This window comes from Bubalus bubalis, chromosome X (genome assembly GCF_019923935.1).
Source record: "Bubalus bubalis isolate 160015118507 breed Murrah chromosome X, NDDB_SH_1, whole genome shotgun sequence".
In the NCBI taxonomy this organism is placed as follows: Eukaryota; Metazoa; Chordata; class Mammalia; order Artiodactyla; family Bovidae; genus Bubalus; species Bubalus bubalis.
In genome coordinates this window covers 13,064,643-13,090,882 of record NC_059181.1, presented here as the reverse complement: position 1 = coordinate 13,090,882, position 26,240 = coordinate 13,064,643, and the positions used below count along the sequence as shown (strand labels likewise).

At 39.3% G+C, this 26,240-nt stretch overlaps 1 protein-coding gene across 9 annotated transcripts in view; it reads left to right on the top strand.

Annotated features, from left to right (window-relative positions):
• The window catches only part of ADGRG2 (adhesion G protein-coupled receptor G2), a 126,860-nt gene that overhangs the window by 86,057 nt on the left and 14,563 nt on the right, over window positions 1-26,240 (top strand). For 8 of the 9 annotated variants that reach the window (XM_006056327.4, XM_006056326.4, XM_006056325.4 and 5 more), the window contains 17 exons: window positions 2,080-2,121; window positions 5,496-5,549; window positions 8,766-8,821; window positions 9,880-9,935; window positions 10,794-10,836; window positions 11,302-11,339; window positions 13,155-13,249; window positions 13,789-13,855; window positions 16,865-17,256; window positions 18,701-18,872; window positions 19,076-19,232; window positions 20,651-20,794; window positions 21,877-21,999; window positions 22,613-22,658; window positions 22,779-22,882; window positions 23,641-23,762; window positions 25,346-25,614. In XM_006056327.4, coding sequence (XP_006056389.3) covers window positions 2,080-2,121; window positions 5,496-5,549; window positions 8,766-8,821; window positions 9,880-9,935; window positions 10,794-10,836; window positions 11,302-11,339; window positions 13,155-13,249; window positions 13,789-13,855; window positions 16,865-17,256; window positions 18,701-18,872; window positions 19,076-19,232; window positions 20,651-20,794; window positions 21,877-21,999; window positions 22,613-22,658; window positions 22,779-22,882; window positions 23,641-23,762; window positions 25,346-25,614 — 1,980 coding nt within the window. The remainder of the gene's footprint in view (window positions 1-2,079; window positions 2,122-5,495; window positions 5,550-8,765; window positions 8,822-9,879; window positions 9,936-10,793; window positions 10,837-11,301; window positions 11,340-13,154; window positions 13,250-13,788; window positions 13,856-16,864; window positions 17,257-18,700; window positions 18,873-19,075; window positions 19,233-20,650; window positions 20,795-21,876; window positions 22,000-22,612; window positions 22,659-22,778; window positions 22,883-23,640; window positions 23,763-25,345; window positions 25,615-26,240) is intronic. The other variant, XM_025276016.2, reaches the window with a different exon arrangement.

Here is a 26,240-nt window from a genome sequence, read left to right as displayed (position 1 = left end):
GACCTCAAACTATATAGTTCTGGTGTCACCACACTTCTGAGCTTCCAAACTCTTCCAGCAATAGCATTCTATTTAAAATAACATTTATTATTTTTCTGATTATAGTAGTAATTCATCTTAACTCATAAAAATGAGGAATATAGAAAAATGCAAAGAGGAAAATATAATCATTTTTAATATTACTTTCCTAAGACTATTACTGATAATAATTTGGTATATTTCCATTCACTATCATATATATATATATAGTATGTATATGTGTATAACAAAATTGTCATAGTTTACATAAATTTTTATATCTTGCCCTTTTGACTTCATACTAAGCTATAAGTATTTTCCAGCATCCATTACTACTTTTTTGCTTCAGTTGATTTTATTTATTTATTTTTGCCACTTCATTTATTTTTTTAATTGAAGGATAATTGCTTTACAGAATTTTGTGGTTTTCTGTCAAACATCAGCAAGCATCAGCCATAGGTACACCCATGTCCCCTCCCTCTTGAACCTCCCTCCCATCTCCCTCTCCCCTTCACCCTTCTAGATTGTCACAGAGCCCCTGTTCATTCAGCATCCGTAACTATTAGTGACTTAATAATATTCCATCTTGTACCGTATGTGAACATTAAATTTGTTATTACTTTTCAAATTTAAATAAATTTATATTAAAAAATAAATAAAATCATAAAAACCTTGGGAAAAAAGAAAGAAATTGTTGCAGTGAACATCCTTGTGCCAATATCTTTGCATTCCTCCCTAATTTCTGTAGAATGCTCTTCAAGGATTAGACTTATTTAGGTCATCATTATGAATATTTTAAGGCCCTTGACACCTACTACACAATTACCTTCTAGAAAAGTTGTACCCAACAACATTCCTGCCAGTAATGGATGAGAATGTCTGCGTAACTGTACCTTTGCCCAGAGCTGAGACTATGTCATATTATTATATCTTCCTCTCAATTCCATAGGTTCCATTTTGCATTTTTTATTTGTGAGGCTGAAGAACTTTCTTCCCTAAAAGCACTTTGTTTTTTCACTAGAACCAGGAGTTCATTTCACAGTTGTGTTTTATTTACTCGGGAAAGCAATGTATTGGAACAAGCCATATATTTAAAGGATTCTTAATGCAAAATGCTGTCAGCCTTTATGATTACCACCAATCATTGCCCATGGCTCTGTCACATACTGAAACAGAAACTCGTCAATAACATATAGAAATGAGATTTCTGAAACTCAGAATGCCATCATCATTAAGTGCTCCTCCAAGATCTGACCTTGATGTTTTCTTCAGAACTTGCCACTAACCCTAGGAGACAGACCTTCTTAGCAAATCTGTGCCCTGAACACAGTCTCTTACATCATCCTTACAGTAAGGAATTATGAGCCTCATTCTCTCTTCACTGGAAACCAAGCCATGGGCTCTGTCCCCAGAGTGTGTTGGGAGGGTATTTCTAAGGTTTGCTTCCTCAGAGTATGTTAATATTTGCCTGTGAATCAAGACTTTGAACAGTTCTCTCCTGGTTCTGCTATGAGCTTATTGTATGACTGTAGTTGGATATTCTCTACCTCTCTGAGGATAATTTTATCTGCAGTAATATTACATTATTATTATATTAATGTCTTAAGAAAATAGCAGGATACTTCACTATATTAGAGTATTATAGCAATATTTTCGATCTTGTGTTTACTGTTTACATTAATGTTCATTCTGAATTGCCCTCTCTTTAAAACTTATCACCTGAAGATCCTTATAATGACTTAATTCTGCATATCTGATGTGTAAATCCACATTAATTTGTCTAGCAGCAGCACATGGAAACTGTGGTAGAATTATGCAAGCAGTGGGGTGTGTAACAGATGTGATCCAACTGGGGAAACAGCAGTCCAAATCCAGACCCACCCTCTGCCAATGATCTGAGTACGTAAAGCTCATTCATCCTGCTGCTGAGATGACCAATAGTGTCTTGAAGGTGTCAACAGTATGATTTTCTTAATAGTTCACTGAAATGATACTCATGGTAAATTGTTTTTAAAAAATAAGTAACAATTCTGCTCTAATGTTTAAATTGCTTCTTTGCAGAAAAAACTAAAATCACTATAGTAAAAACCTTCAACGCATCAGGTATGACTTATCAATATATAGACTTTCTTTTTTTATACCTAAAGTTAGATAAATAGTGGTGGGTGTTTATATTTTCTTTTACCTTTTTCCTGTCTTTTAAAAATGAAATCTGTTCATAATGAATAGATGTTTATGCACTGGGTACCTTAAATTGTACTAAGTGTTTGGAGTTACATAATAATGTACTGTGTTGTGTGCTGTGCTTAGCTGCTCAGTTGTATCCAACTCTTTGCGACCATAGACTGTAGCCCGCCAGGCTCCTCTGTCCATGGAATTCTCCAAGCAAGAATACTGGAGTGGGTTGCCATGCCCTCCTCCAGGGGATCTTCCCAACCCAGGGATCGAACCCAGGTCTCCCGCATTGCAAGAGGATTCTTTACTGTCTGAGCCACCAGGGAATAAAAATTATTATTATATAATAATAATTAGACACAATTCCCACTCCCTAGAATCTCCTAGTCTACGGGGAAAGACAAGAGAAACAAACATAACTATATGAACATATGAGCGAATAAAGGCAATGATTACACAAGTGTTTCTGCCATGGTTAAGAGGCATGGGAGATAGGAGGACTGCTGCTAATGATTATCAGTGGTATGCAGTTTATGAAGGAAAGAGTCTTAAAGGAGTGAACCTCGAAAATTATTTAAATCCAAAAAGGGATATACTTTTAAGTACCTATTATAAGATTAAGGATTCATGATTTGCTTAACAAAAGCTTCCAATTGATTCAAAGCAGGGTTTGACAAACTATGGCCTGTGGGCCAAATATGACCCACCATGTATGCTTGTAAATAAAGTGTTATTGGAACACCACCATGTGCATTTGTTTATATACATTGTCTATGGCTACTTTCCTGCCACAATGAATAGTAAAGTAGCTGTGACAGAGACAAAAAATATTTTAGATACACAAAGCCCCAAATATTTACTATTTAACCCATTACAGCCAAAAGTTTTCTCACTCATGATTTAAATGCTGACCTGTGGCCATATCCTTGGAGGAAATTATGGATAACAGCCCTAGCAATTGGAAAGAAAATTCTCAGTATGCATGAACAGCAGAAGACATATATCACTGGAAATGAAGGTACAACTAAAAATTTAGAGAAACAGGAGACATGTTAGAATGAAAAGCTTAGTGAGCAATAGACCAATGGTTGTAAAGAACATATAAACCATTACAACCCACCATCTGTATATTCTATAGTATTCGCATAGTATATGTTTTCAATGAGTTATATCCATAAGTAAGTATATTTTAAATGAAATCTTTCTATTTTGGTGTGGGTAACATTGCTGGACCAGTATAGAAATCTACATGTCAGGTACCTTTCACCATCTAAATTGTTTGCTCACAGAATCAAAACCCTTAGCTGAAACATGATGCCTACACACCAAATGTCAACTAAATCATTCTGGCAGGAACCACATCACACGTACTAACTCAAAATATAATTTTAGTTTATATCCAAACTAGTTCTCTTGGGAAAGAATTAAGCACTCATAAAGTGCAGTAGAAATAAAATAGCAACCAGACATTGCATACATAATTCTGACCAAACCAGACCTAACAAGGACAGGAAAATATTTCTTAATATGACAGTCTTTTCCCCTCAGCAGTCTGCTAATACACAATCAACATTTGTCCCTCACTTTTGTTATAGATTTTTGATAATTCCCCAAAAGGGTGAAATTAATGAAGGAAAGATTTTCAGTGGAGTAAATTTTGAGCTCTTTTGAAATCAAAGAAAAGATGTACCTCTCCTTTCACCAAAGGAGAAGGTATTTCTTAGGTTAATATTTGTGAAGTTTTTTGTTTTAACATGGCTTATTTCTCCTCCTCCTCATCTCTGCCTCCTTTGTATGCCTATGTCATCTGTTGTACTGGCCATCACTTCAATTTGCCTTCACTATAACTTTGTATAACATCATGTGAAATGCCATGCTGGATGAAGCACAAGCTGGAATCAAGATTGCCAGGAGAAATATCAATAACCTCAGATATGCAGATGACACCACCCTTATGAAGTGAAGAACTAAAGAGCCTCTTGATGAAAGAGAAAGAGGAGAGTGAAAAAGCTGGCTTAAAACTTAATATTCAGAAAACTAAGATCATGACATCCAGTCCCATCACTTCATGGCAAATAGATGGGGAAACAATGGAAACTGGGGCAGACTTCATTTTCCTGGGCTCCAAAATCACTGCAGATGGTGACTGCAGCCATGAAATTAAAAGACACTTGCTCATTGGAAGAAAAGCTATGACCAACCTAGACAGCAACCTAAAAAGCAAAGACATTATTTTGCCAACAAAGGTCCATCTAGTCAAAGCTATGGTTTTTCCAGAAGTCACGCATGGATGTGAGAGTTGGACTATAAAGAAAGCTGAGCTCCAAATAATTGATGTTTTTGAACTGTGGTGTTGGAGAAGACTCTTGAGAGTCCCTTGGACTGCAAGGAAATCAAACCAGTCTGTCCTAAAGGAAATCAGTCCTGAATATTCATTGGAAAGACTGATGCTAAAGCTGAAACTCCGGTACTTTGGCCCCCTGATGCGAAGAACTGACTCACTGGAAAAGACCCTGATGCTGGGAAAGATTGAAGGTGGGAGGAGAAGGGGACAACAGAGGATGAGATGGTTGGATGGCATCACTGACTTGATGGACATGAGTTTGAGCAAGCTCCAAGAGTTGGTGAGGGACAGCGAAGCCTGGTGTGCTGCGGTCCACGGGGTTGCAGAGAGGCAAACACGACTGAGCAGCTGAATTGATAACTTTTTATTTACTGGCCAGTATCCCTCACTAGATTGTAAGCTCCTTGAGGGCAGGGTCTGTATCTGGAACCTCCCAAAGCCTATAGAAGGTGGGAGATGTTCAGCCACTATTTTTTGACTTTTACAGGTTTTGACCATGTGAAAAGATATCACACATTGATGTTATTTCATACATATGTTTACATAAGGAGCTAAGACCAGCATTAGAGTGTTCATGGACTCTCAGGAAAGGAAAGAGGATCTATGAGTAAGGAAGGGCTGTTTCATTTAAAGTCTCTATACTCAGTTGTATTCATGCTCTTCCTTCTTTATTGGGCAGAAAAGGGATTAATTGGGAATGGGACAAAGAAATGTTCGGGAGGAGTAGGGGATCGGATACTGACACACTAAAGAATGGTGTGAGTCCACTTCCATAGCTTAACTACTAAGAAATGAAAACTCATTCCTTTAGTCTTTGTGGAATTAATCATAGCCAGTTATATCCAACATATAGTATTTTGGGTACATGTTCAATGCCTGAATTTGTGAATTCTCTTAATGTTGTATTTAAGTGCAGGTGTTAACATGTTTAACCCACTGGGTTGTATTTTCTTTGCAGGTGTCAAACCCCAGAGAAATATCTGCAATTTGTCATCTATTTGCAATGACTCAGGTTAGTTCTTGTGTACATTACACATGACCAAATCAATTAGCTCCACAGAGAAACGGTTTGTTTTCCTGCTGTTAAGTATATGATGTGGGACCCTCTGATTTATCTCTTTTCATCACACCTGGCTACCCAGAGTCTCAAATGAAAACCAAAGCAAATTTTAGATACGATTGAAAGTGAGATAATGGGTTAACTCCTTTAATATGAGAACATGAAACTCTGCAGCAAATATTTTTCACCATAGCTAATATCCTTAGAGTTAATTCATGAACATAATTAATAATGGATTTAATTATTGAAAGCCATTTCTTGTATATAAAGTCCTCAAGCTTTTCTATAGGACCTTCAGTATTATAACTTAGAAACAGGATGTTGTCTTTTGCTAAAAATAAAACCAACTGCTCTACTAGAATGTTGAAAATCTCACATACACCTCATTTAATTGGACGCTAATTGAAGGAGTGCCCATAGTGTATTTTGCCATCACTAACAAAGACTGTCCACTGTTTTTAAAAATTAAAATGGAAACCTCTTGAGAACATGCTATTTTTGAAATGGGAATATTTTCCCTTCTGCCATGGGCCAGAAGGAGTGAAGCAACCACTTTTCTCACGTTGGTTTGGCTCTCTGGCCTCCCTTCCTTATTAAAATCAATGAAAGCAGATGTGAAAAACAGAAAAACATGGTGTGACAGGTCAGAACTGGATCATGGGAAGAGAGAAGAGGAAGGTAACAGTATTTTATAATGTTAAAAGTTTTAATGTGGCTCCAATGATATAAAAAAGCCAATAATTATAGGAATGCTTTCATTTTATTCTGTTCCTTTTAACAGTTTAATACTTTGTTTGAAGAACATAGGAAACAATTTAAAGTAACATAAGTTAAGGTTGGATAGTTGAGAAAACAAGCAAACTTTCCATTGAAAAAATGTTCCATGAACACTTTCTATTTGTGTGAATGTAAAGTTTACTTACATGAGCTTTCTGCTAGTAGTATTCTCTAGGTTGAATATAGCAGGAAAATATTAGCTGACTTTGATTAAAGAAAAAAGAACATTTGGATACATTTCACTTCCATATATTGTGTAACTCTCTTCTCTCCTCACCTCCCTCCCCTCGTACCCCTCTCTTCACTGGATACTCCATAATTTCAGTATTTTCATGCTTCATTTATGTTTTGTACTGGTGACTAATGTCTAGCTTAATGTTATGTCTACATGATGTTTGATAACTGTTTCAAAGTTGAACATTTAGTAAAAAAAAAAAAAAAAATCCTGGTCATCTTGAATAACAGATGCCGGGAAGCTGGTTGGAGTAATGTTTTCCCCAGTTAAGCTACTGAATTGACCATTTGTTTTAGTGTCTGGTGAAAACAACCTTTTCAGGGGAGCAACTCTTTTGGCACCAGAAATTCCACAATATCCTGCCAGAAACCTTCACTTCTTACAGATTCCAATCTGGATTTATTAAGGGAAATGGAGGCTGGTGAGAAAACTGGGATCTGACCAGGTAGAGTCAGGCTGAGGGTCAAAAGGTAGTGGCTTCCTGGCTGCTCTGCTACCATTGTATGCCCAGCACATTCATGAAACTGAACATGTGCTCAATAAGACCGAAGGATGAACTTGGAGAATGGAGAGGCAAGGGAGAAAAATTGTGTGTCAGCACACATACAGTTGCTAAATAAGTTTTTAAAAGCTAAGATTTTAGCAAAAATGGACAAGCAGTTCTATGCATTTATAAATTATCTTTGGGCTTCCCTGGTGGCTCAGTGGTGAAGAATCAGCCTGCCAATGCAGGAGATATGAGTTTGATCCCTGGGTCAGGAAGATCCCCTGAAGAAGGAAATAGCAACTTGCTCCAGTATTCTTGCCTGGGAAATCCCATGGACAGAGGAGTCTGGTGGGCTTCAGTCCATGGGGGTCACAAAAGTCGGACACAACTGAGCAACTAAACAACAGCAACTGATTATCTTTGCTTTTAATAATTATGTAGTGTATTAATTTAAATTTCAGTATCAATATGCAGAGTTTGGGGTTCTCAGTAGAAAGGTGGCTGGAAAAGGTAAATCATGTTCGCTGGTCTAATGGCATTGTCAGCCATTTTAAGTGGAAGTGGACTGCTGGGTCCTTGGCTATGGGAATCAGTTGTATTTTGGAGTGCAATGAAAGATGAGATTGGGAGGCCTTCCACCCTCTAGCTCAGGAGTTGGCAAAATACTGCACATAGTTCAAATAATAGCCTGTCACATGTTTTTGTAAATAAAGTTTCGTTGGAACACAGCCATGCCATTCTTTTATATACTGACTATGGCTGCTCTTACACTATAACCACAAAGTTGTATAGTTTCAACAGAGAACATATAGCCCACAAAAACTTCAAATATTTATTTTCTGATCTCTTACAGAAAAGTTGGTTGAGCCCTGCTCTAGTTTATATGATATCCTTGCCTTTCTGCTCAGGAGGCCAGTTTTTTGTCTCTAGATTATGAAGTGCACACAGTGTACTTCTGTTAAGGAGTCTCTGTTTTATTAGTTTCCACATGGAGCCAAAGCCCCTCCGAGTATACCCTGCAGGAAATGCTTTGAGTTCTGAAATTGAGTTCAGTATTCCTCAAAGCAGGTGTTTCCAAAACAGAGTTTTCTGGCGTTTCTGGGATGAAAGTCACAAGTTGTTCAACTGAAGAAAGGATTTGCTCTGTATTCTATTCAGGTTTCAAAGCAAAATCTCAACTGTGTTCCTAGGAAAGACAGTGCATTTGGTAACTGCATTTTAAAACAACAACAAAAACTGCAAATGGCAAGGAATAAATAGACTTTCATAAGGTAGCTTAACTGCTGAGAAATACTTTTTCTCTCCCTTCCCTGTCTCCTATAACTGCAACTATAACAGCTTAAAAAGATTTTCAGCGTTAGAGCCACAGTTCCCCTAGTTAACATCTTGACAGAAAACAGTCTTGATGAGAAACAGGTAGGGATAAAATTTCTTGACAAGCAGATAAGCTTTTTCTTTTTCTGCATTGCCACATAAAATGTAGAGTTGATATTTTCTGAAAATTGTACTGATTGATAATCATTGAATAACTTTCTGACAGAAAAGAGAGTAAATGTGAATAACAAAGACTTGATTATAAAGTAATATGATGATCTTTTCCTGTGTCATATTAATCCTCAAACTCTTAAGGATGCAAGTCTCAGATTTCTTTTTGAAATTTTATTTTTAGCCTTTTTTAGAGGTGAGATCATGTTTCAATATGACGAAGAAAGCAATATTACCCAGGTAGGTTTTAAAGATTTTTTAATTGCAATTTAAAAATTGAATTCTCAGATATTCAAGGATTTAAGGTTCAAATTATTTCTGATATTTTGCATATTTACTTTTATGACCAAATTTAAATAAAGTATGTGTTGTTGAAACACTAGTTTTGTCAAGAGAGCTTGATTTCATGATAATCATGGAGTTTTGTTTAAAATTATGTTTTAGTTTTCACTGGGTTTGCTGCTGAATATGAGTGTTTATATGATATAGTTCTATTGCCAGTCAGAATTTTAAATTATATTAGAAACTCCTAGCAATAGGAAATACCTTGAATCTAAAAATAGTCTCAATCTGATCCTGTTTACTCCCATCTGGGACTCAGACAAGTAGTATCAGCCTTCCCATAACCTAGCTTGGTTCAGAAAATGAAAAGTGAAAGTATTAGTCACTCAGTCCTGTCTGACTCTGTGGGATCCCATGGAGGGTAGCCCCCCAGGATCCTCTGTCCATGGAACTTCTCAGGCAAGAATACTGGAGTGGACTGCCATTTCCTCTCCAAGAGATCTTCCCCACCTAGGGATCGAACCTGTGTCTCCTGCATTGCAGGAAGATTCATTACCATCTGAACCACCTTGTTCAGAAGCCCAGATTGGTTCAGAAGATCCCAGCCAAATATGGTTTGTTAATTCCATGAATATTTCCTGAGCACCTACTATGTGCCAGGCAATGAGCTAGGTGCTAGAAATGCAGTGATGGTTGTTACCAAGTGTCCCTTTTTACATTCACACAGAGAGCTTTAATAGTGGTCTTTTGGGGGGAATTCTTGAAATAACAAAAGATAGAAATTAGCACGTCAGACTTGCTGATTCAGAATATTTTTTAAAGAAAACAAAAACAAAGACTGACTCAGCCAATATGTATTCACTCTTTTGCTAGACAATATTCCATGTAGTTAGGAATCACAGTCTTTGGGGTGTAGGTCTTTAGGTGCCCAACAAAACTAAAGAACAACTTCTTGTTAGAAAGTGTTATAAAACAAAACAATGATTGCTATATTAACGATGTTGTGCTTCTAACAGAATCAAGTTATGGCTAATGGCACGTTAACTGGAATCCTGTCTCTAAGGGAATTGAAGTGAGTAATCTTGCAGTTTGATTTAAAACCTAAGACATCAACTCTGGAAAGATACTTGTTGAGCTATCTTTACTTTTGGAAACCAAGAATAGGATAGAGACAGACCCAGAGGTATGAAGAATTGGTCCTTGAGTTCTTCACAAACTAACCATAGTAACCTGTTATCAACTAATATCCCCATGAGGATGTTCTCTTTGATGCTACTGAATTATGTAAGATCTTCACTAAACCAGATTTCGTTTTGCCCAGCGTGCAACAAGCTAAAAAACCGAGAAGCCAAGACTTGCAGCAGAGAGAGGGCTTTTTCCTAACGTAGCCACATGAGGAGAACAAGTCTCAGATCTACCTCTCCAAAGGCCAGCAACTTGGGGCATTTATGGGGTAAAAAATAAAGTGGCAGGGCGGTCTGAGGCTGTGGAGTGTGGGGACCGTGGCTGGAGAGTGCTGGAGGGTGGAGGAGGGTGTCAGTTGTAGAGGAGGAAAAATCAGAGACAGAGGGCCCCCAGGGTGAGTGACTAGCCAGTCTCAGAAGTTTTGCCTCAGGCCAGCACTTCCTCTGGCCCTTTGCCAGAGGCAGCTGCCTGGGAGTTGCAGTAGCCTAATAAGTAATAAGATTGTTTAACCATAATTTATATCTTGCCATTGGCTGGAACCGATACAGCGTCTTTCTGGTTTGTTTCCCTTGTCATATTAATTAATTTTACCCACATAGGAATCTCTTACTGTACCCAGTATTTCTTCAAAGTGAACACTGCAAGCAATAAATACCATATGCTTCATGTAATTGCTAAAATTCTAACTTGTTTTGAACTTAACATCATCAGTGATCTCCTTCATGTCAATTTCTCATTTTATTAGCAGACAATCAGAACTCAACAAAACTCTGGAAACCTTAAGTGAGGTAATCATAGTACATCCTGTACTTGTTTATAATTATTGTTATTATTTGGGGGAGAGCATGGTGTTCTGTATTCCTGAGGAGATAGGTATTCAAATTACCCCCAAATCTGCTGTGTAAAAGAATGAATGGGCAAGTTATATTGCTCCAAAAATCAAAACTAGGCTCAATGGATGGATGTTACACAGGGATAGATTTTCCTTTAAGTAAAACCAGGTTTCTTAAAACCGGGGCTTCAGGAGAATGTGCTCCCTTGTGTGGTAGAGAGTTTCCTGACACTAGAGGTATCCAAGTAGAGCCTGAATAGCTTTGATCGTATGTCATTAATCTGGTAGGAATGAGAATTAGATCATTCCTAGGAGTTTTTGTAGTTCTAAGATTCTGTGATGCTGTGATAAATCCTGGGTCATCTTGCCTGATATTTTCAATTATCAAACTAACATTAATACATTTTTTCTTTTGTTTCAGACTTATTTTACAGAGTGTGATGCAGCAGAGTCCCAAAGGTCAGTCATTTTTCATACCCTTTTTATTAAAGATCGTTATTTCTCTACTCATGAGAAATAAAGTATGAGGAGTCTTAGGGTACAAATTCAAAGGTATTCCTCTAGAATAAATACACATTAGTGATAGTTTGGATATATATTTTTTTATTTTTCCAAACACATATCACAGTCACATCCATCTTCTCATTTCTTTATGAAGCTCAGAGGGGTGTGGGAGGTGTTGAACCATTTACCTCTGGTTCTATGAAGCTGAGGCTTATCACCGCCCTTAGCCCCACAGGCCACCAATAGGACCAACAAATGGCTCCCAGTGGTCTAGTCAGGGTGAAGGCCACACAGAGAAGAAGGAACATAATATGGAGCTTGGTGAGGGACTTCCCTGGTGGTCCAATAGCTAAGACTATGTGCTCCCAGTGCAGGGGGCCTGGGTTCAATCCCTGGTCAGGGAACTATTAGATCCCTGGGAATCTAATTAGTCAGAACTAATAGATCCCACGTGCCGCAGCTAAGAGTTTGCATGCTGCCTCTAAAGATCCCACGTGCCACAACGAAGATCGAAGATTCTGAATGCCACAACTAAGACTCAGCACAGCCACATAAATAAATAAAAATATATATTTAAAAAAAGACATTCATTTCAATTTTGAAAAAATTATGGAGCTTGGGGAAAGGAGAGAGGAGGAAGGAAAAGATCGGAAAGAATAAGAAATTAAAAAGTGCACGCAAGGTTGAATCACAGATTGCCTGACAGCTATTTGAGGTTGAAATGAGTTTCCAGTCCAGGTTCGATGCACGATACTGGATGCTTGGGGCTAGTGCACTGGGACAACCCAGAGGGATGGTATGGGGAGGGAGGAGGGAGGAGGGTTCAGGATGGGGAACACATGTATACCTGTGGCGGATTCATTTTGATATTTGGCAAAACTAATACAATTATGTAAAGTTTAAAAATAAAATAAAATTAAAAAAAATAAAATTTAAAATAAAAAAAAAATGAAATGATGTTCACTGGCTGTCCTAGCTGCATAAGCCAACAAGAACAGCTTTTAGGTCAGTAGTCTGACCACCTGAGTCTTGAGCATTCCATTCTAGTAAAAGTCCTAGAAAATAAGTTTCTGCTCATCTAATGATTCACTGGTACAAATAATGACAAGTTTCCCATGAAGCTGTAGATTGGATCCCTACCCACCATATGTATTTAGTTATTTCACTTCTCATTATTTGCAACATTAATATTTTGTTCAGCATGCTGCAGTTCATGGGGTCGCAAAGAGTCCGACACAACTGAGTAACTGAACTGAACTGAAACCAAGACAAAAGTGAAAAAAGAAACAGAATGTCTTAAATTCCTAGTTATCTGATGATCTAAATGGAACTGCCCGAGTGGTTTTGGATTTAAGAGACCTTGATATTTGTCTAGGCTGGGATGTCAAAGGGCTCTCATGTTGAAAACCCATCGGCCTCCAGAAACCAGGCAAGCCGCCACCGCTCAGACTCTAGGTGTCAGGATACTTGTCTTCGTAACCAGGTTTCCACCCCCACATGTTCATTATGCAGGTGGGCAAAACGAATCAGCAGCTGTGTATGGTCAGAGGGTCTCTGGTTTGCATTCTCTGTGAATGTAAACCTCTCTAAATGCTCTGTCATAGGAAATCTTAGGGGTAAAGTTCCACCCATGGTAGGAAGCTTATTGGGGTGACATTGCAAGTTAACAGTGTCAGTGTCCCCTTTGCCCACTGTTTGAAAAACAGCTACAAGTATGTAGGTAGGTTTCCAGTTGAGTAATGCTCTGGTTATATATATTTCTCTTTACAGCACAGTAAATTGTACATTCACCATAAAATTGAATAAGACAATGAACATATGTGCTGTGATGGTTGCTTTCCAAACAGTAAAGATTCGACCAATGGGTAAGTTGTCTCTATCTTTATGGCTGTGTTCATTGTCACATGACTTTGATGTAATCTTTTTCAAATCGAAAATATAATGAATAAATTTACATATGTTACAACTTTCTGTTTTGAGTCTTGTCATTGGGTGATTGTTACGGATCTCTAAAAGGTGCTTTTTCCTGCTTTCTCAGTAAAGTCTCAGTATACTGTTTTGGAAGTCAGAATAAAACAACCCTATTGAGATAGAGAATTCTATTTGGAGTGCTCGATCGATTGCTGCTGGGATATATTTACTTCGGAATTTCTCTTAGGAGTTGCTGAAGAGCAATTGATACTGCATACAACCCCATATTATTCATTCAATAAATATTTTAAGCACTTACTATTTATATATAATTGTCAATATAATGGAATCCAATTTATTTTATCATCTGTTTCAGACTTAAGTTCTTTAAAATGCCATCAGTGTGAGAATCGTAATACTTGAAGGATCTGAGCTTCTCCCTTGCCTTGTTCTTGACCTTGCATTTTCATTCTTTTCCTTTTGTCTCCTCCAGAACAGTGCTGCTGTTCTACCAGGACCCCGTGCCCTTCCTCCCTAGAGGAGGTAAAGAAACTGCAGTGGTATGTAGCAAATATGCTGACCCTTTTCCTAATAATAATAATAATAATTTAATCACCATGCTGGCTAAGGAATTTTGAAATTTCGATGGTGAAGAAGGGTTTTCAATTTTAGGGAAAAAAGCAATTTTCTTTTGTATGAAGTTTCTGTTGCCTGAAATCAATGATTTGCAATCTTGGTTGCACATTAGAATCACCCGAGAAGTGTTAAAAATATTCTGCCTTCCCAGCCTCACCAGCTGAATGTGTCCTCATATTTAAAAATTTTTCCAGTGTGGTATAGGAAGAATAGTATCTTAATGTTATTTGTACTTCTCTTATTAAAACTTTTTGGACATTTCTTTCATATATTTGGGGCCATTTTTGTATCATTTCTGTGAATTGTGTGTTAATGTATTTTTCCCACTGGATATTTAATCAGTTTTTAAGAGAACTTTATATATTGTGGATAGTAGACCTTTGTCTGTGGTATATGTTGCATATATTTTCTCCCAGTTTGTCAGTTATCTTCTGACTTTGTTTATATGTTTTTGTTATGCAAATAAAAATTTTAAATGTACTTAAATTTTATCAATCTTTTATTTTATTGCTTATGGATTTGGAGGCATTATTAGAAAGCCTTTCCCTACACCTAGATATAGAGGAATTCATCTTTGTGTTTTTCTAGTACTTATATGATTTTTTTTCTACATTAGATCCACTTGGAATTTTATTCTTATTTGGTGGGAGGCATGGGAGTAATTTAATCTTTTCCAAATGTCTATCCAGTCAGTGGTCCCAGCACCATTTATTAAAAAAGTCCACCCTTTCTTCAGTGATCTGAGATGTCACCTTTGTCATATGCTAAAGTTTGGTAGCTATTTGGATTAAACTACAGATGTTAGATGTTAACATTGGGGGAAGCTGGGTGAGGAGTGTATGAATCTCTGTGTTATTTTTGCAGTATTTCTGTAAGCCTACAATTAGTTCAAATTAAAAATGTTTTAAAATTTTGATTTCTAGTCTCCACCCTCAGTAATTCTGCTTAAATGAGTCTGGGGCATAGCCTAGGGATTAAGAGTTTTAAAAACTTTCCTGGTGGTTCTAATGGGCAACTGAAGTTGCAAATCACTACCTTAACCTCTGCCTCAGTGGAGGTAAGCAGGGAGATGGATTCTTCAAAATAGTAGATGATCCCAAAAGTCATGGACGGTGTGATCAAAAGTGTATGAAAATATACATGGAAAAACCTAGGAATTGAATGAATGAAAATGCTCACAAGAGTTCCCAGTGATTGGCCTGCCTGCTTGATGGTCATTTTCTTGTTTACTTTTTTTTCTTTGCAGCATTTTGTATACTTTTCTACAATCAGATAAAAATTGTATTTTTTAAAAAAGGACATGAATTTTTTAATATGAAACTTCTCATATGGGAATAAAAGGCTAAGTGTAGCCTGTCTGCCCTTTGTGGGCCAAATTTCTGGGATACATTGAAACATTGGGCCCCTAGGAGTAGCTAAAGAACTTTAGTTAAGGATATGTAGCATTTTATGTAATAAAAGGTAAAGAGTACTTGAGTTTTAAGCTTAATATACCCCCATCAAGGTGGAGGGTTGAACCTCACTTGGGAGATGGAATTTCTGAAAGCATCAGGATCCAATGAGGAGACTTCACTGTCACCTCAGGACCAACTAAATCAGACACTGAGGAGAAGGCCACAGAAATCTCTAATTTTTAAAAGGGCCTCTGGGTAATTCTCAGGCACAGCCAAGATTGGGAACCACTGGGCTAAAGTAACATTAAGGGTGTAGCTGATGTATAAGCTGGGACCACCCCTTTGGCCCCAGCTTGATTCATTTTTTTCATTCAGCAACATTTCTTCATCAGGTACTGTATGCTAGTTAGTACTTTGGCAGGCTATGCAGTATAAAATTGATTCTGGCAGATTTCTGTGCTCATCAGTTTCACACAAAATTGTGTATTGTTAATTCCAACTCAAGATTTTGTTGAAACAAAATTCAGTAAGTTGAAGAAAAAAATGGCTGTGTGATTTACCTTTCCCAGCCAGTGTCACCAATGCATGTGAACGACCTAAATTTGAAGTTTCTTGGAAAGGAAAAGCTTATTTGTGAACCACCAAGACCAGTATGAGAATTTACTGAAATTAAAAACTCTACTGTACAAATCAATAATAATTATTTTTACATATTTTTCTATTGATCAATATGCAGAAGATTGTAATTGTAATTAACAGAATTATGCACTTTGATTGTAAAAAGTGTAAGAAAAAATTGAAGAACATTTTATTGTTACTGACTAATTTAGAGCTGCTTTTCAGTTTACTCCTTACCCCTTTGAGCTCAGTGTTAATACTGAGTTGACACAAGAGTTAGTAAGTTAGTGTATCTATTATGGATGGACACACATAGTTTTGAAATGGGTATGCTTTAGTTTCTAAGTCAAATCAGTTGTCTTAAAAATGATGAGCCAGTTTTGTCAGCGTGGATTTGAATATTACAAGAAAATTACATTTTGGTATTTGATTCTAATTTTAGAAAAATGTTAAGTACGTTTGAAACAGTTTGGGCCTGTGATTCCATTTTTTTTCTTTTAAGAATAAATTTTGTGAAATCTAAAAAGCCCACCACAGACAGACTCCTAGTATATGGAAACCACCAGTTTGGTTGCAGGGCATTCAACAGCTCCCTTCCCAAGAAGCACCTGGCAGTGGTACATGCTCTTCTCAACTGCCTGAAAAGTGATGACGTGTAGAATCAGGGAGTAGCAGTGAACAAGTGAAGCAGAACTGTGAATTCAAAAAAGAGCATCCCTCCTGGCTAATTCCTCTCCTGGGGAGAAGGTGGTGGAAGTGGGCAGGGGCAGGAGACCATTGGCAGGTACACAGAGGGTCTGCAAATGCAAGTCCACAATGGAGCCGTGTCGCCTTGGTGGTGTCACATGGTTGCCACGAGAAGAGCTTAGCCTCTGTAGCTTGTTTGTGTCTCATATGCATCTCTCTGATTCTTGCCTTTAGTGACCTGCAGGATCCCGTTGTGTGTCTCGCTCGTCATCCACATGGCCCACCATTCTCTTCTTCCAGCAATGCCATCCCAGTTGCTCCTCAGGCCACCATTGTGTCCCAGATCTCTAGTGCCTTCTCTTTTCCTGAGCCTCTAGCTCATCCAGTTGTAACCCAGAGCCCTCACTCTCCAACAGGGGTGATTCCGCTACCTTCTCCCCAGCCTTCAGCTCCCATAACTTCCAGCCCAGCCATTGATATGCCCCTGCCATCTGGAACTGTCTCTTCCCCTAAGCCTCCACCTGATCTTCCCCTCACCCTGTCCCCTGGGAAGTCGTCAGCCCCCTCTCCAACCACGTCTGCCCCTGTGAACGTCGACACGACTGGCATACCTCCTGACAAGACAGGTAAATATGACAAGCCACACTGATCCCATGTTTTTGTCATTCGAGCCCCCTGAAACCCAGCTGCCTGCCAAATTATGATGTCTGCGATGAGACCACATTAAGCCTTTCTTTTTGTGATGTCTGCTTGATTTTGAGAGCTTTCCTTTGGGCATTCGTAGAACACAGATACAGTTGAGATTGATTGTTTGGCCAAGATAAATAGCTCTGAGGCAAACACAGATCTCATTTTATCCAGATGAATTATTTTACAGGTTTCTTTCTCCTGCAAAAGGTGGGTCACTGTTTTCAACATTCTGAAGAGATCAGTTTTGAACCATTAAAAGCAGGAACTCCATTTAGACAGAAAACAAAAGAAAAAAATTGATGTTCTTGAAATGGCACAGAATGCCAGAGCTGGTGATGAGCCAGAGGAGCCGTGAGAAGGGGAAGACCATTCAGAACACCTCAGGGCAGGTCTGCCTAGGCCCTCACAGGTGGTGGGATTTGGAATAAGCCTTTTAGCTCCTCCTGACTGAGCCTGGTCTACCTTAAGATGGAAATAACCACACTAACCACATAGGTTTGGAATAATGGTGAATATGAGAATGCCACAGAAACTGCACCAGGCTCCCGGACACAAAGTATGCTTGAGAGTAAAAAAGGGAAGAGGGAAGGAAGCAGAGAGAATTCTGCATAATCTCTGCAGTCTAAGTCCAGTGAATAAGATATAGCAGGTCTTCCTCTAGAATTTGGAGGGTGAAGCAAAGTGAAATTCTTGGAGACACGAGACTTGAGCTGTTGTGTTCTCGCCTCCTCTGCCTCAGGCAAGCCTGTCCAGGAGATCTGGAGCCTCTGCCAAATGGCTTGAGATTTTTTTTGAATTCCACAAGAGAGGAATGATGAAATATGATATGCCACCTCAATAGCATGTCTAGTATGCAGCTGTGCATAAACAGACAGAAACTTGGGGCATTTTTTAAGTCTTAAGTGAAAATAATGCAAAAACAAATATTTAGTTTGCACATCATGTTTATAATAGTGTTTTATTGTGTGGATAAAGATTAGAAAGGAATATGCAAAATAAGAAATAGGATGTTAAGTGGTGGAATTAAGCAACTGCATTGTTAGGAGACATACAGATAGCCAGTAGACACTTGAAAGATGCTCATCATTGCTAATTATTATGGAAATGCAAATCAAAACTATAGTGAGGTATCACCTCACACCAGTCAGAATGGCCATCATCCAAAAGTCTATGAATAATAAATTCTGGAGAGGATGTGGAGAAAAGGGAACCCTCCTACACTGTTGGTAAGAGCCTACTATAACATTTATGAACATGTTTTCCTTTCCCTGGGGCAAATACCTAGGGTTGGGTTTTCCAGGTCACAGAGTCTATGTATGTTTCTTTATGAGTGATTTTTCCATTATGTTTTAATAAAGTGATTTGGTTCTCTTGTTACAGAAATTGTTCATACCAGCAGCATCAGTGTTTCTGATCTTGAGAACCAAGTGTCCCGGATGGAGTGGGCTCTGTCCTTAGGCAGCTTGGAGCCTAACCTCGCAGGACAAATGATAAACCAAGTCAGCCGACTCCTTCATTCTCCGCCCACCTTGCTGGCCCCTTTGGCCCAAAGGTATGACGTAGCACACTGATATGGTCATGAGAGGGGCTCTTCTAATAATAATGATGCTTCTAGATGATTAATTATACCCAAGTATTTTTCTCCCACTTACGAGGTTCATAATGACTTGTTAAGTTTCTTTTCTGTATTCTGCTTACACTGGGGAAAACAATTCAGTCAGAGTGCTGAATTTGAACTGCTACTTCTCTTTACAGATTGCTAAAAGTAGTGGATGACATTGGCTTACAGCTGAATTTTTCAACCAAGACCATAAGTCTGACCTCCCCTTCTTTGGCTCTGGCTGTGATCAGGGTGAATGCCAGTAATTTTGACACAACTACTTTTGCTGCCCAAGACCCTGCAAATCTTCAGGTACATCCTAATTTATTGTAGAAAAGACCTTTTCTTTTATATGATTATAGTCCTCATGTACTTCATGATTAAGGCCATTACTGTTTATACCATGGGTGATATTCAAAATATTTAGCATCTAGAACAATGAGGCATCACAGAATCAAAAGAAGGACATTGTGTAATATCATATAAGAAATGAATCACCAGTCCAGGTTCAATGCAGGATACAGGATGCTTGGGGCTGGTGCACTTGGATGACCCAGAGGGATGGTATGGGGAGGGAGGTGGGAGGGGGGTTCAGGATGGGAAACGTGTATACCCGTGGTGGATTCATGTTGATGCATGGCAAAACCAATACAATATTGTAAAGTAATTAGCCTCCAATTAAAATAAATAAATTTAAATTAAAAAAAAAAAGAAGGACATTGGCTGGAGCAAGATCTCAGAGGTCCTCATTGCACCCATTGTTAACCCTTTAGCAACTGGATTGTGGAAGTTTGGGGGGAGATGGGGGAGGTGTCCAGTGGGTTCTAGGCAGTTGGGAGTGAGCAGGGACACCAACTGTGTCCCTACTTTTCAACCCATTTCAATATTTTAACCTATTGAAATAGTGGTGCTGAAGATCAATCCTGCTTCTAGTGTTTTCTATCCACCTATTAGAGGGATGGGTAGGTGGGGCTGCTGAAAACATGCGAGTAAAACCAAGTCTTGCCTTTTAACTTCATTTTTGTAGTCTTACCTTTACAAATTTTGTGCATGTGGTTCTACAGTGACTTTGCCCTAACAGGTCACTAAGTTGGTATGTTTGCTACTGTCGTCTCCCTGGGCTCCCTGTGCAGTTATCCTGAACTTTATTTTTTCCCCAAGCTTTACTGAGATATAATTGACATATAATATCCTGCACTTTCTCATTGTTTCTGCATTTCCTTTATCCATAAAATGTTTTCTCTCCTGATCCAAGGCCTCATCTCCCTATCACATCTCCCTACACAGCCTCTAATTCCATAGTAATCAGAGAAACCAGAACCAATTGTACGTATGCTATGCTAAGTCACTTCAGTCGTTTCCGACTCTGTGCGACCCCATAGACGGGAGCCCACCAGGCTCCCCCATCCCTGGGATTCTCCAGGCAAGAACACTGGAGTGGGCTGCCATTTCCTTCTCCAATGCATGAAAGTGAAAAGTGAAAGTGAAGTCGCTCAGTCGTGTCCGACTCTTAGCGACCCCATGGATTGCAGCCTAACAGGCTCCTCCGTCCATGGGATTTTCCAAGCAAGAGTACTGGAGTGGGGTGCCATTGCCTTCTCCGAATTGTACGTAGAGACACCACAAATAAATGCCTTTACAGGACCCTCCATCTTAATTACTTGTTGTGTTTTCTCTCTCCTCATTATATGAGCCCCAGACATTTTTATAATCTTTTACTTCATTTTCAGGTTTCTCTGGAAGCTCAGGCTCCTGAGAACAGTATTGGCGTTATTACTTTGCCTTCATCGTTGATGAGTCATTTACCAGCTGATGCTGTGGAGCTGGCTTCCAGGGTGCAGTTCAACTTTTTTGAAACTACTGCCCTGTTTCAGGTAAAGTTGCCTCTAATTGCTCTTGGTTTAGATTCTGGGGAGACTGGAGGAGTTTTATTTCTTATAATCCTCCAATATTCTTAAGCTGGCATGCATGCCAAGTCCCTTCAGTTGTGTCTGACTCTGTGCAACTTTGTGGGCAGCAGCCAGCCAGGCTCCTCTGCCCATGGGATTCTCCAGGCAAGAATACTGGAGTGGGTTGCCATTTCCTCCTCCAGGGGATCTTCCCGACCCAGGGATCGAACCTACATCTCTTATGTCTCCTGCATTGGCAGGCAGCTTCTTTATCACTAGTGCCACCTGGGAAGCCCATTCTTAAGTCTACTATAAGTCAGATGGATTGCTGAAAAGCTATAGTTTATTTTTAAACAGGACCTAATGATGCTGTTGAGGATAAATAACAATAACCAACACAAAGTATTTATCAATTGCTGTGCAGTATCATAAACACTTAGAAATATTCACTCTAATCCTCTCAACAACTCCCTGAGGGAGAAACTATTAAACTATTATCCTCATTTAACAGATGAGGACATAGAGGCATAGAGAGGTTAGGTAACTTGCTCAGGAACACAGTTTAAATGGCTTAATGTTATTATGTTCCCTTTAAGATTCATGAGGGTCTCGTGTAAGTCTATGAGATTTAACTCAGTTTTTAGAGCGTACTATAGTGGAACAAGCTCTGCTTCTCATTACGGTCCTTGGGGAAGTCACTTTACTCCCTGTCCCTGAATTCCTGACCTAGGCAGTAAAATAAACAATGTTGACTAAATAGTCCTTAGGGTCCCTTCTGGGCTTCCCTTGTAGCTCAGTCAGTAAAGAATCTGTCTGCAATGCAGGAGACCTGGGTTCGATTCCTGGGTTGGGAAGATCCCCTGGAGAAGGAAATGGCAACCCACTCCAGTATTCTTGCCTGGAGAATCCCATGGGCAGAGGAGCCTGGCAGGCTACAGTTCATGGGGTCGCCAAGAGTCGGACACAACTTAGCGACTAAACTACGAACTAGGGTCCCTTCTAACTCTAAAATTGTCTGATAACATTTCATTTTCTCTTGCCATCTTGTTGATTCTTTGATGTGCTAGGACCCTGCCTTGGAGAACCTCTCTCTGATCAGCTATGTCATTTCCTCAAGCGTTGCGAACCTGACAGTCAAGAACTTAACAAGAAACGTGACGATTACCTTAAGGCATATCGACCCGAGCCAGGTGGGAGGGGCCTGTCTGGTCTGTGTGCCTTGGCCAGAGACACCTCATGCAAACTCTCCCTGTGTGACTTAGCCTGAAAAAAGTCAGTCCAGCAGCACCTTAGACCCAGTTAGGGCTGTGTGTGAGACTAGAATCATGCTCATGTGTAATAACTGCCTTCCTACTTTCTAGGAAGGAGCAGTGTAAAAAGCAAGCTCTTATTGCCAATTTTCAGTGCATTTAGATCTGCAGCTCCAGGTCTGATTCTCACCTCCAAAGAGAAAGCATCTTGCAAAGTCCAGTTCACTTAGCATCATCTATGACCTCGCTGCTCAGAGTATGTTTTGCAGACCTGCAGCTCCCCTGGGAGCTTGCTAGAATGCAGACTCTTGGGCCCACCCCAGACCCAGTGAATCAGAATGTGCCTTTTAACACAAGGCAGTTGCACCCGATGGCTGAGGTTAAAAAGTGCTGACCTATATGAGACTCACTGACTTCTAGAGACCCATATAAAATAAGAACTCCCCTAAAATCAAGAATGAGATTCTGAAATGTTCAAATGTCATTTTTTTATAATTGCTTTTCAGTTTTTTTCAGTTGGATAAATTATTGGTAATGTGTCCTTCTGTTACAGGATGACTTAACAGTGAGATGTGTATTTTGGGACTTGGGCAGAAATGGTAGGTTCCAGACGTAACTTTTTCAAAGTCTTGAGTGGGAAAGGGGAATGGGGAGGAAAGAGCAGTGATTGGTGCAGTGGCCTTTCTGCAGGGACAGACACTCTTTCCCATGCCCCCTAGGTGGCAGAGGAGGCTGGTCATCTGATGGCTGCTCTGTCAAAGACAGGAGGCTGAATGAGACCACCTGTACCTGCAGCCACCTTACAAGCTTCGGCGTTCTGCTGGTAACATCCTCACTTTGCCTGGCCTTAGATTCTGGGTCTGAGGGGTAGCTGGGCATTGTGCTATGAAGTCTATCTGGTGGATGACTTGATGGATCAGCAGATTTCATGATACTGTGGCAAAGTTAAAGACCAATGAAATGACTCTTCTAATATGCATATATACTTGAAGAAAAATATTTGAACAAAGTATTTTTTCTTATTCTAATTTTACATTTAAGTTCTTTTTAAAATAGCTATAAGAGGGCTAGGGAATTCAGATTAAAATGGGTAATGAAAATGGTTTAGTTGGCAGTGTACTTTAAAATTTTTATAAAACATGACATAAATTCTCTTATTTAATCTACCCAACAATCCTACAATATAGGTAGAATGGGGTGTTGTTATTGTCATTTTAAAGACTCATTTGTGAGGTAATTGTCCACAGTCGTAAACTAAGAAATACAAGAGCCAGAAGTTAAATTCACATCTTTAGGCTCCTAGCCAGGGGCTTCTGCAGAGCACCATAATGTAGTGATCAAGTACATGGGCTTTGAAGTCAGCCAGACCTGGATCCTGGCTCCTCTACTTCGTACCTTTGTGACCCTGAGCAAATTACTTAACCTCTCTGGGTCTCATTTTTTATTATCTCAACAGGATGATAATAATTGTGCCTACCTTGTAGGCTTGTTGAACAATCTTAGACTACCCAATAATGTAAATTATAACTGTGTCATTTATTTTAAAATATTTGGTCTTGAAAGCAATATTTTCTTTTCCAGGACTTGTCTCGAACATCCTTGCCACCAGCTCAGATGATGGCCCTAACATTTATTACCTATATTGGTTGTGGGCTTTCATCAATTTTTCTGTCAGTTACTCTTGTAACCTACATAGCCTTTGAGTGAGTATCCACAACTGGAAACTGGATTATATGATGTAGTGGTCACCTCAGTGGCCAAAATGTATTAAATAAGTGCTCCTTGGCCTAGCTTACCCTGTCCACCCCTCTAGTGGGGCCATGTATATGTGAAACTTCATGAGACTTTGGTTTACATGCTTACTTACTTCCAGTAGTTTGTACACTCACTGAAGGCAGGAGTTGTGTCTTAATCATCCTTGCACGCTAAAATGATGCTTGGTACCTAGTTGACATTAAGTGAAAAATGAAAGATAGATGCAGACTTCGAAAAACAAGAGCTTACAATGTGAAACAGGCCATAGCTCCATATACAGCAGAAGAGCTGTGTTTAATATATTAAGTTTCTAAATTATACCAAGCAAACACAAAAGATTAAATACATTAATGGGTGTGGGGATGAAGAAGAATAAAGGATATCAAGCCTCCCTGAAAAATATAGATACAAATTGAGTGCAGCTTTGTAGGTCAAAGAAAGAATGACATTCCAGATGATAGCATCTCCTTGGCTTACCAGAATGGTCCCTTTGGTTACTTTGTGGGGCGGGGGGTGGGCGGGATTCCAATAAATTCTGTCAGAAAAGAAGGAAATACAGGCACTTTTTTACATTTGTGCTTAGTCATTCAGTCTTGTCTGACTCTTTGCAACCCCATGGACTGTAGCCCACCAGGCTCTTCTGTCCATGGGATTTTCCAGGCGAGAATACTGGAGTGGGTTGCCATTTCCTTCTCCAGGGGATCTTCCCAACCCAGGAATCGAACCAGGTTCTCCTGCATTGCAGGCAGATTCTTTACCAGCTGAGCTACCATGGAACCACCTCCCCAACACTATTTTAAATGAAACAGTATATAAGTTCTGGGATTTAGATTTTTGGACACTAATCAGGAAATACACAAATTCACTTTTAGTGCCAAACTTAGGGTCCAGCTGTGAGTACAGATCTTCTAGTGGACCGTTGGAAGGATTAATGACACTAAATTACTATAAGGCCAGCCATTACTCAGAATGATCTCACCAGATCTAATTTCACACACGTAAACATGTACATGTCATCAATTAGCTGTATTTTCCTCTGCCTGTTTCATTAAGCTATAGTTTGTACTCTTGTTTCCATGATCTCATTTTAACTAGTAACATAAAATAACAGGAGAATCTGGCTATGTTTTGAAGATCTGAATAGAGGAGCCTATTGTATGAGAAGCAGCAATGCTTCCAGGAGTTTGGGAGAAATGGGGGTAGGTGCTCATGAGACTCTACTACATTACTATTTGAAAGAGTGGGTCAGTAGTCAGCATGTTAAAGATTCCGTAGAAATATAAACATAAAATTTCCACATGGTTATCACAGATGATTCTGTTTAGATTTTTCCTTTGTTGCTATTGTTAGTTGTAATGCCTCCACCTACCCACCACACACACACATACAGACACGCACTCAAAGAGAAGAAATTTATGCATATAGACAGTCACCAAAGAATAAAAATAAATCACTTTGAACTCAGATATGCTAGCTCACATAAGCATCAGCAGGCTGTGATGCTAATTCTTTTCTTGTCCTTTGCTTTTAGAAAGATCCGGAGGGATTACCCTTCCAAAATCCTCATCCAGCTGTGCGCAGCCCTGCTCCTGCTGAACCTGGTGTTCCTCTTGGACTCGTGGATTGCTTTGTATGACATAAGAGGCCTCTGCATCTCAGTGGCTGTATTTCTGCATTATTTTCTCTTGGTCTCATTCACATGGATGGGCTTGGAAGCATTCCATATGTACCTGGCCCTTGTCAAAGTGTTTAATACTTACATCCGAAAATACATCCTTAAATTCTGCATTTTTGGTTGGGGTATGTATTATTTTTGCTCACACATTGCCTGGGCTTTTCCTGCTTTTTCTCCAGTATTTTGATTTTTAATCAAATAGAGACATTGATGAAGCAGGTCACACTTGGCAGGTTTCTAAAACAGCTTTATTCTTTTCATGTTTCATTGCCCAAAGAGGAGCCTCATCAAGTCTATTTCTAGAACACCTGTATATTTATGCTGGATTGGTTATGACTGCAACACTCTGAGGTTAGGGCTGTGAATCTTTTTTGTATCTCTAGTGACTAGAACTGGGGCTGGCACACAGAAGGTGCTCAGTCAATTGAAAATATTAGCTTGGTGATAATGAGGTCAGACTGTCAGTCCCTGAGCTCCCGACTAGCCTCACTCTGCTCTGTACCTCCCAGATTCACACACATGCACAGCCGTGTGCTCAGCAGGGCAGAGAGAACATACAGATAAAGTCTAATGTAACTTCATCACCATACCAGCCCAGTATTCCTGATTATGCCACCTGTTGATTGTTGGTCACTAAATCTTAGATGCCCCAAGATCTTGAAGAGTTCTTCATTCAACTCCCCGCCAAATTAGGAACCTCCTGGACTTGACTTAGTTTTGACTAGAGATAATTTGACCTCTGCTTGAATAC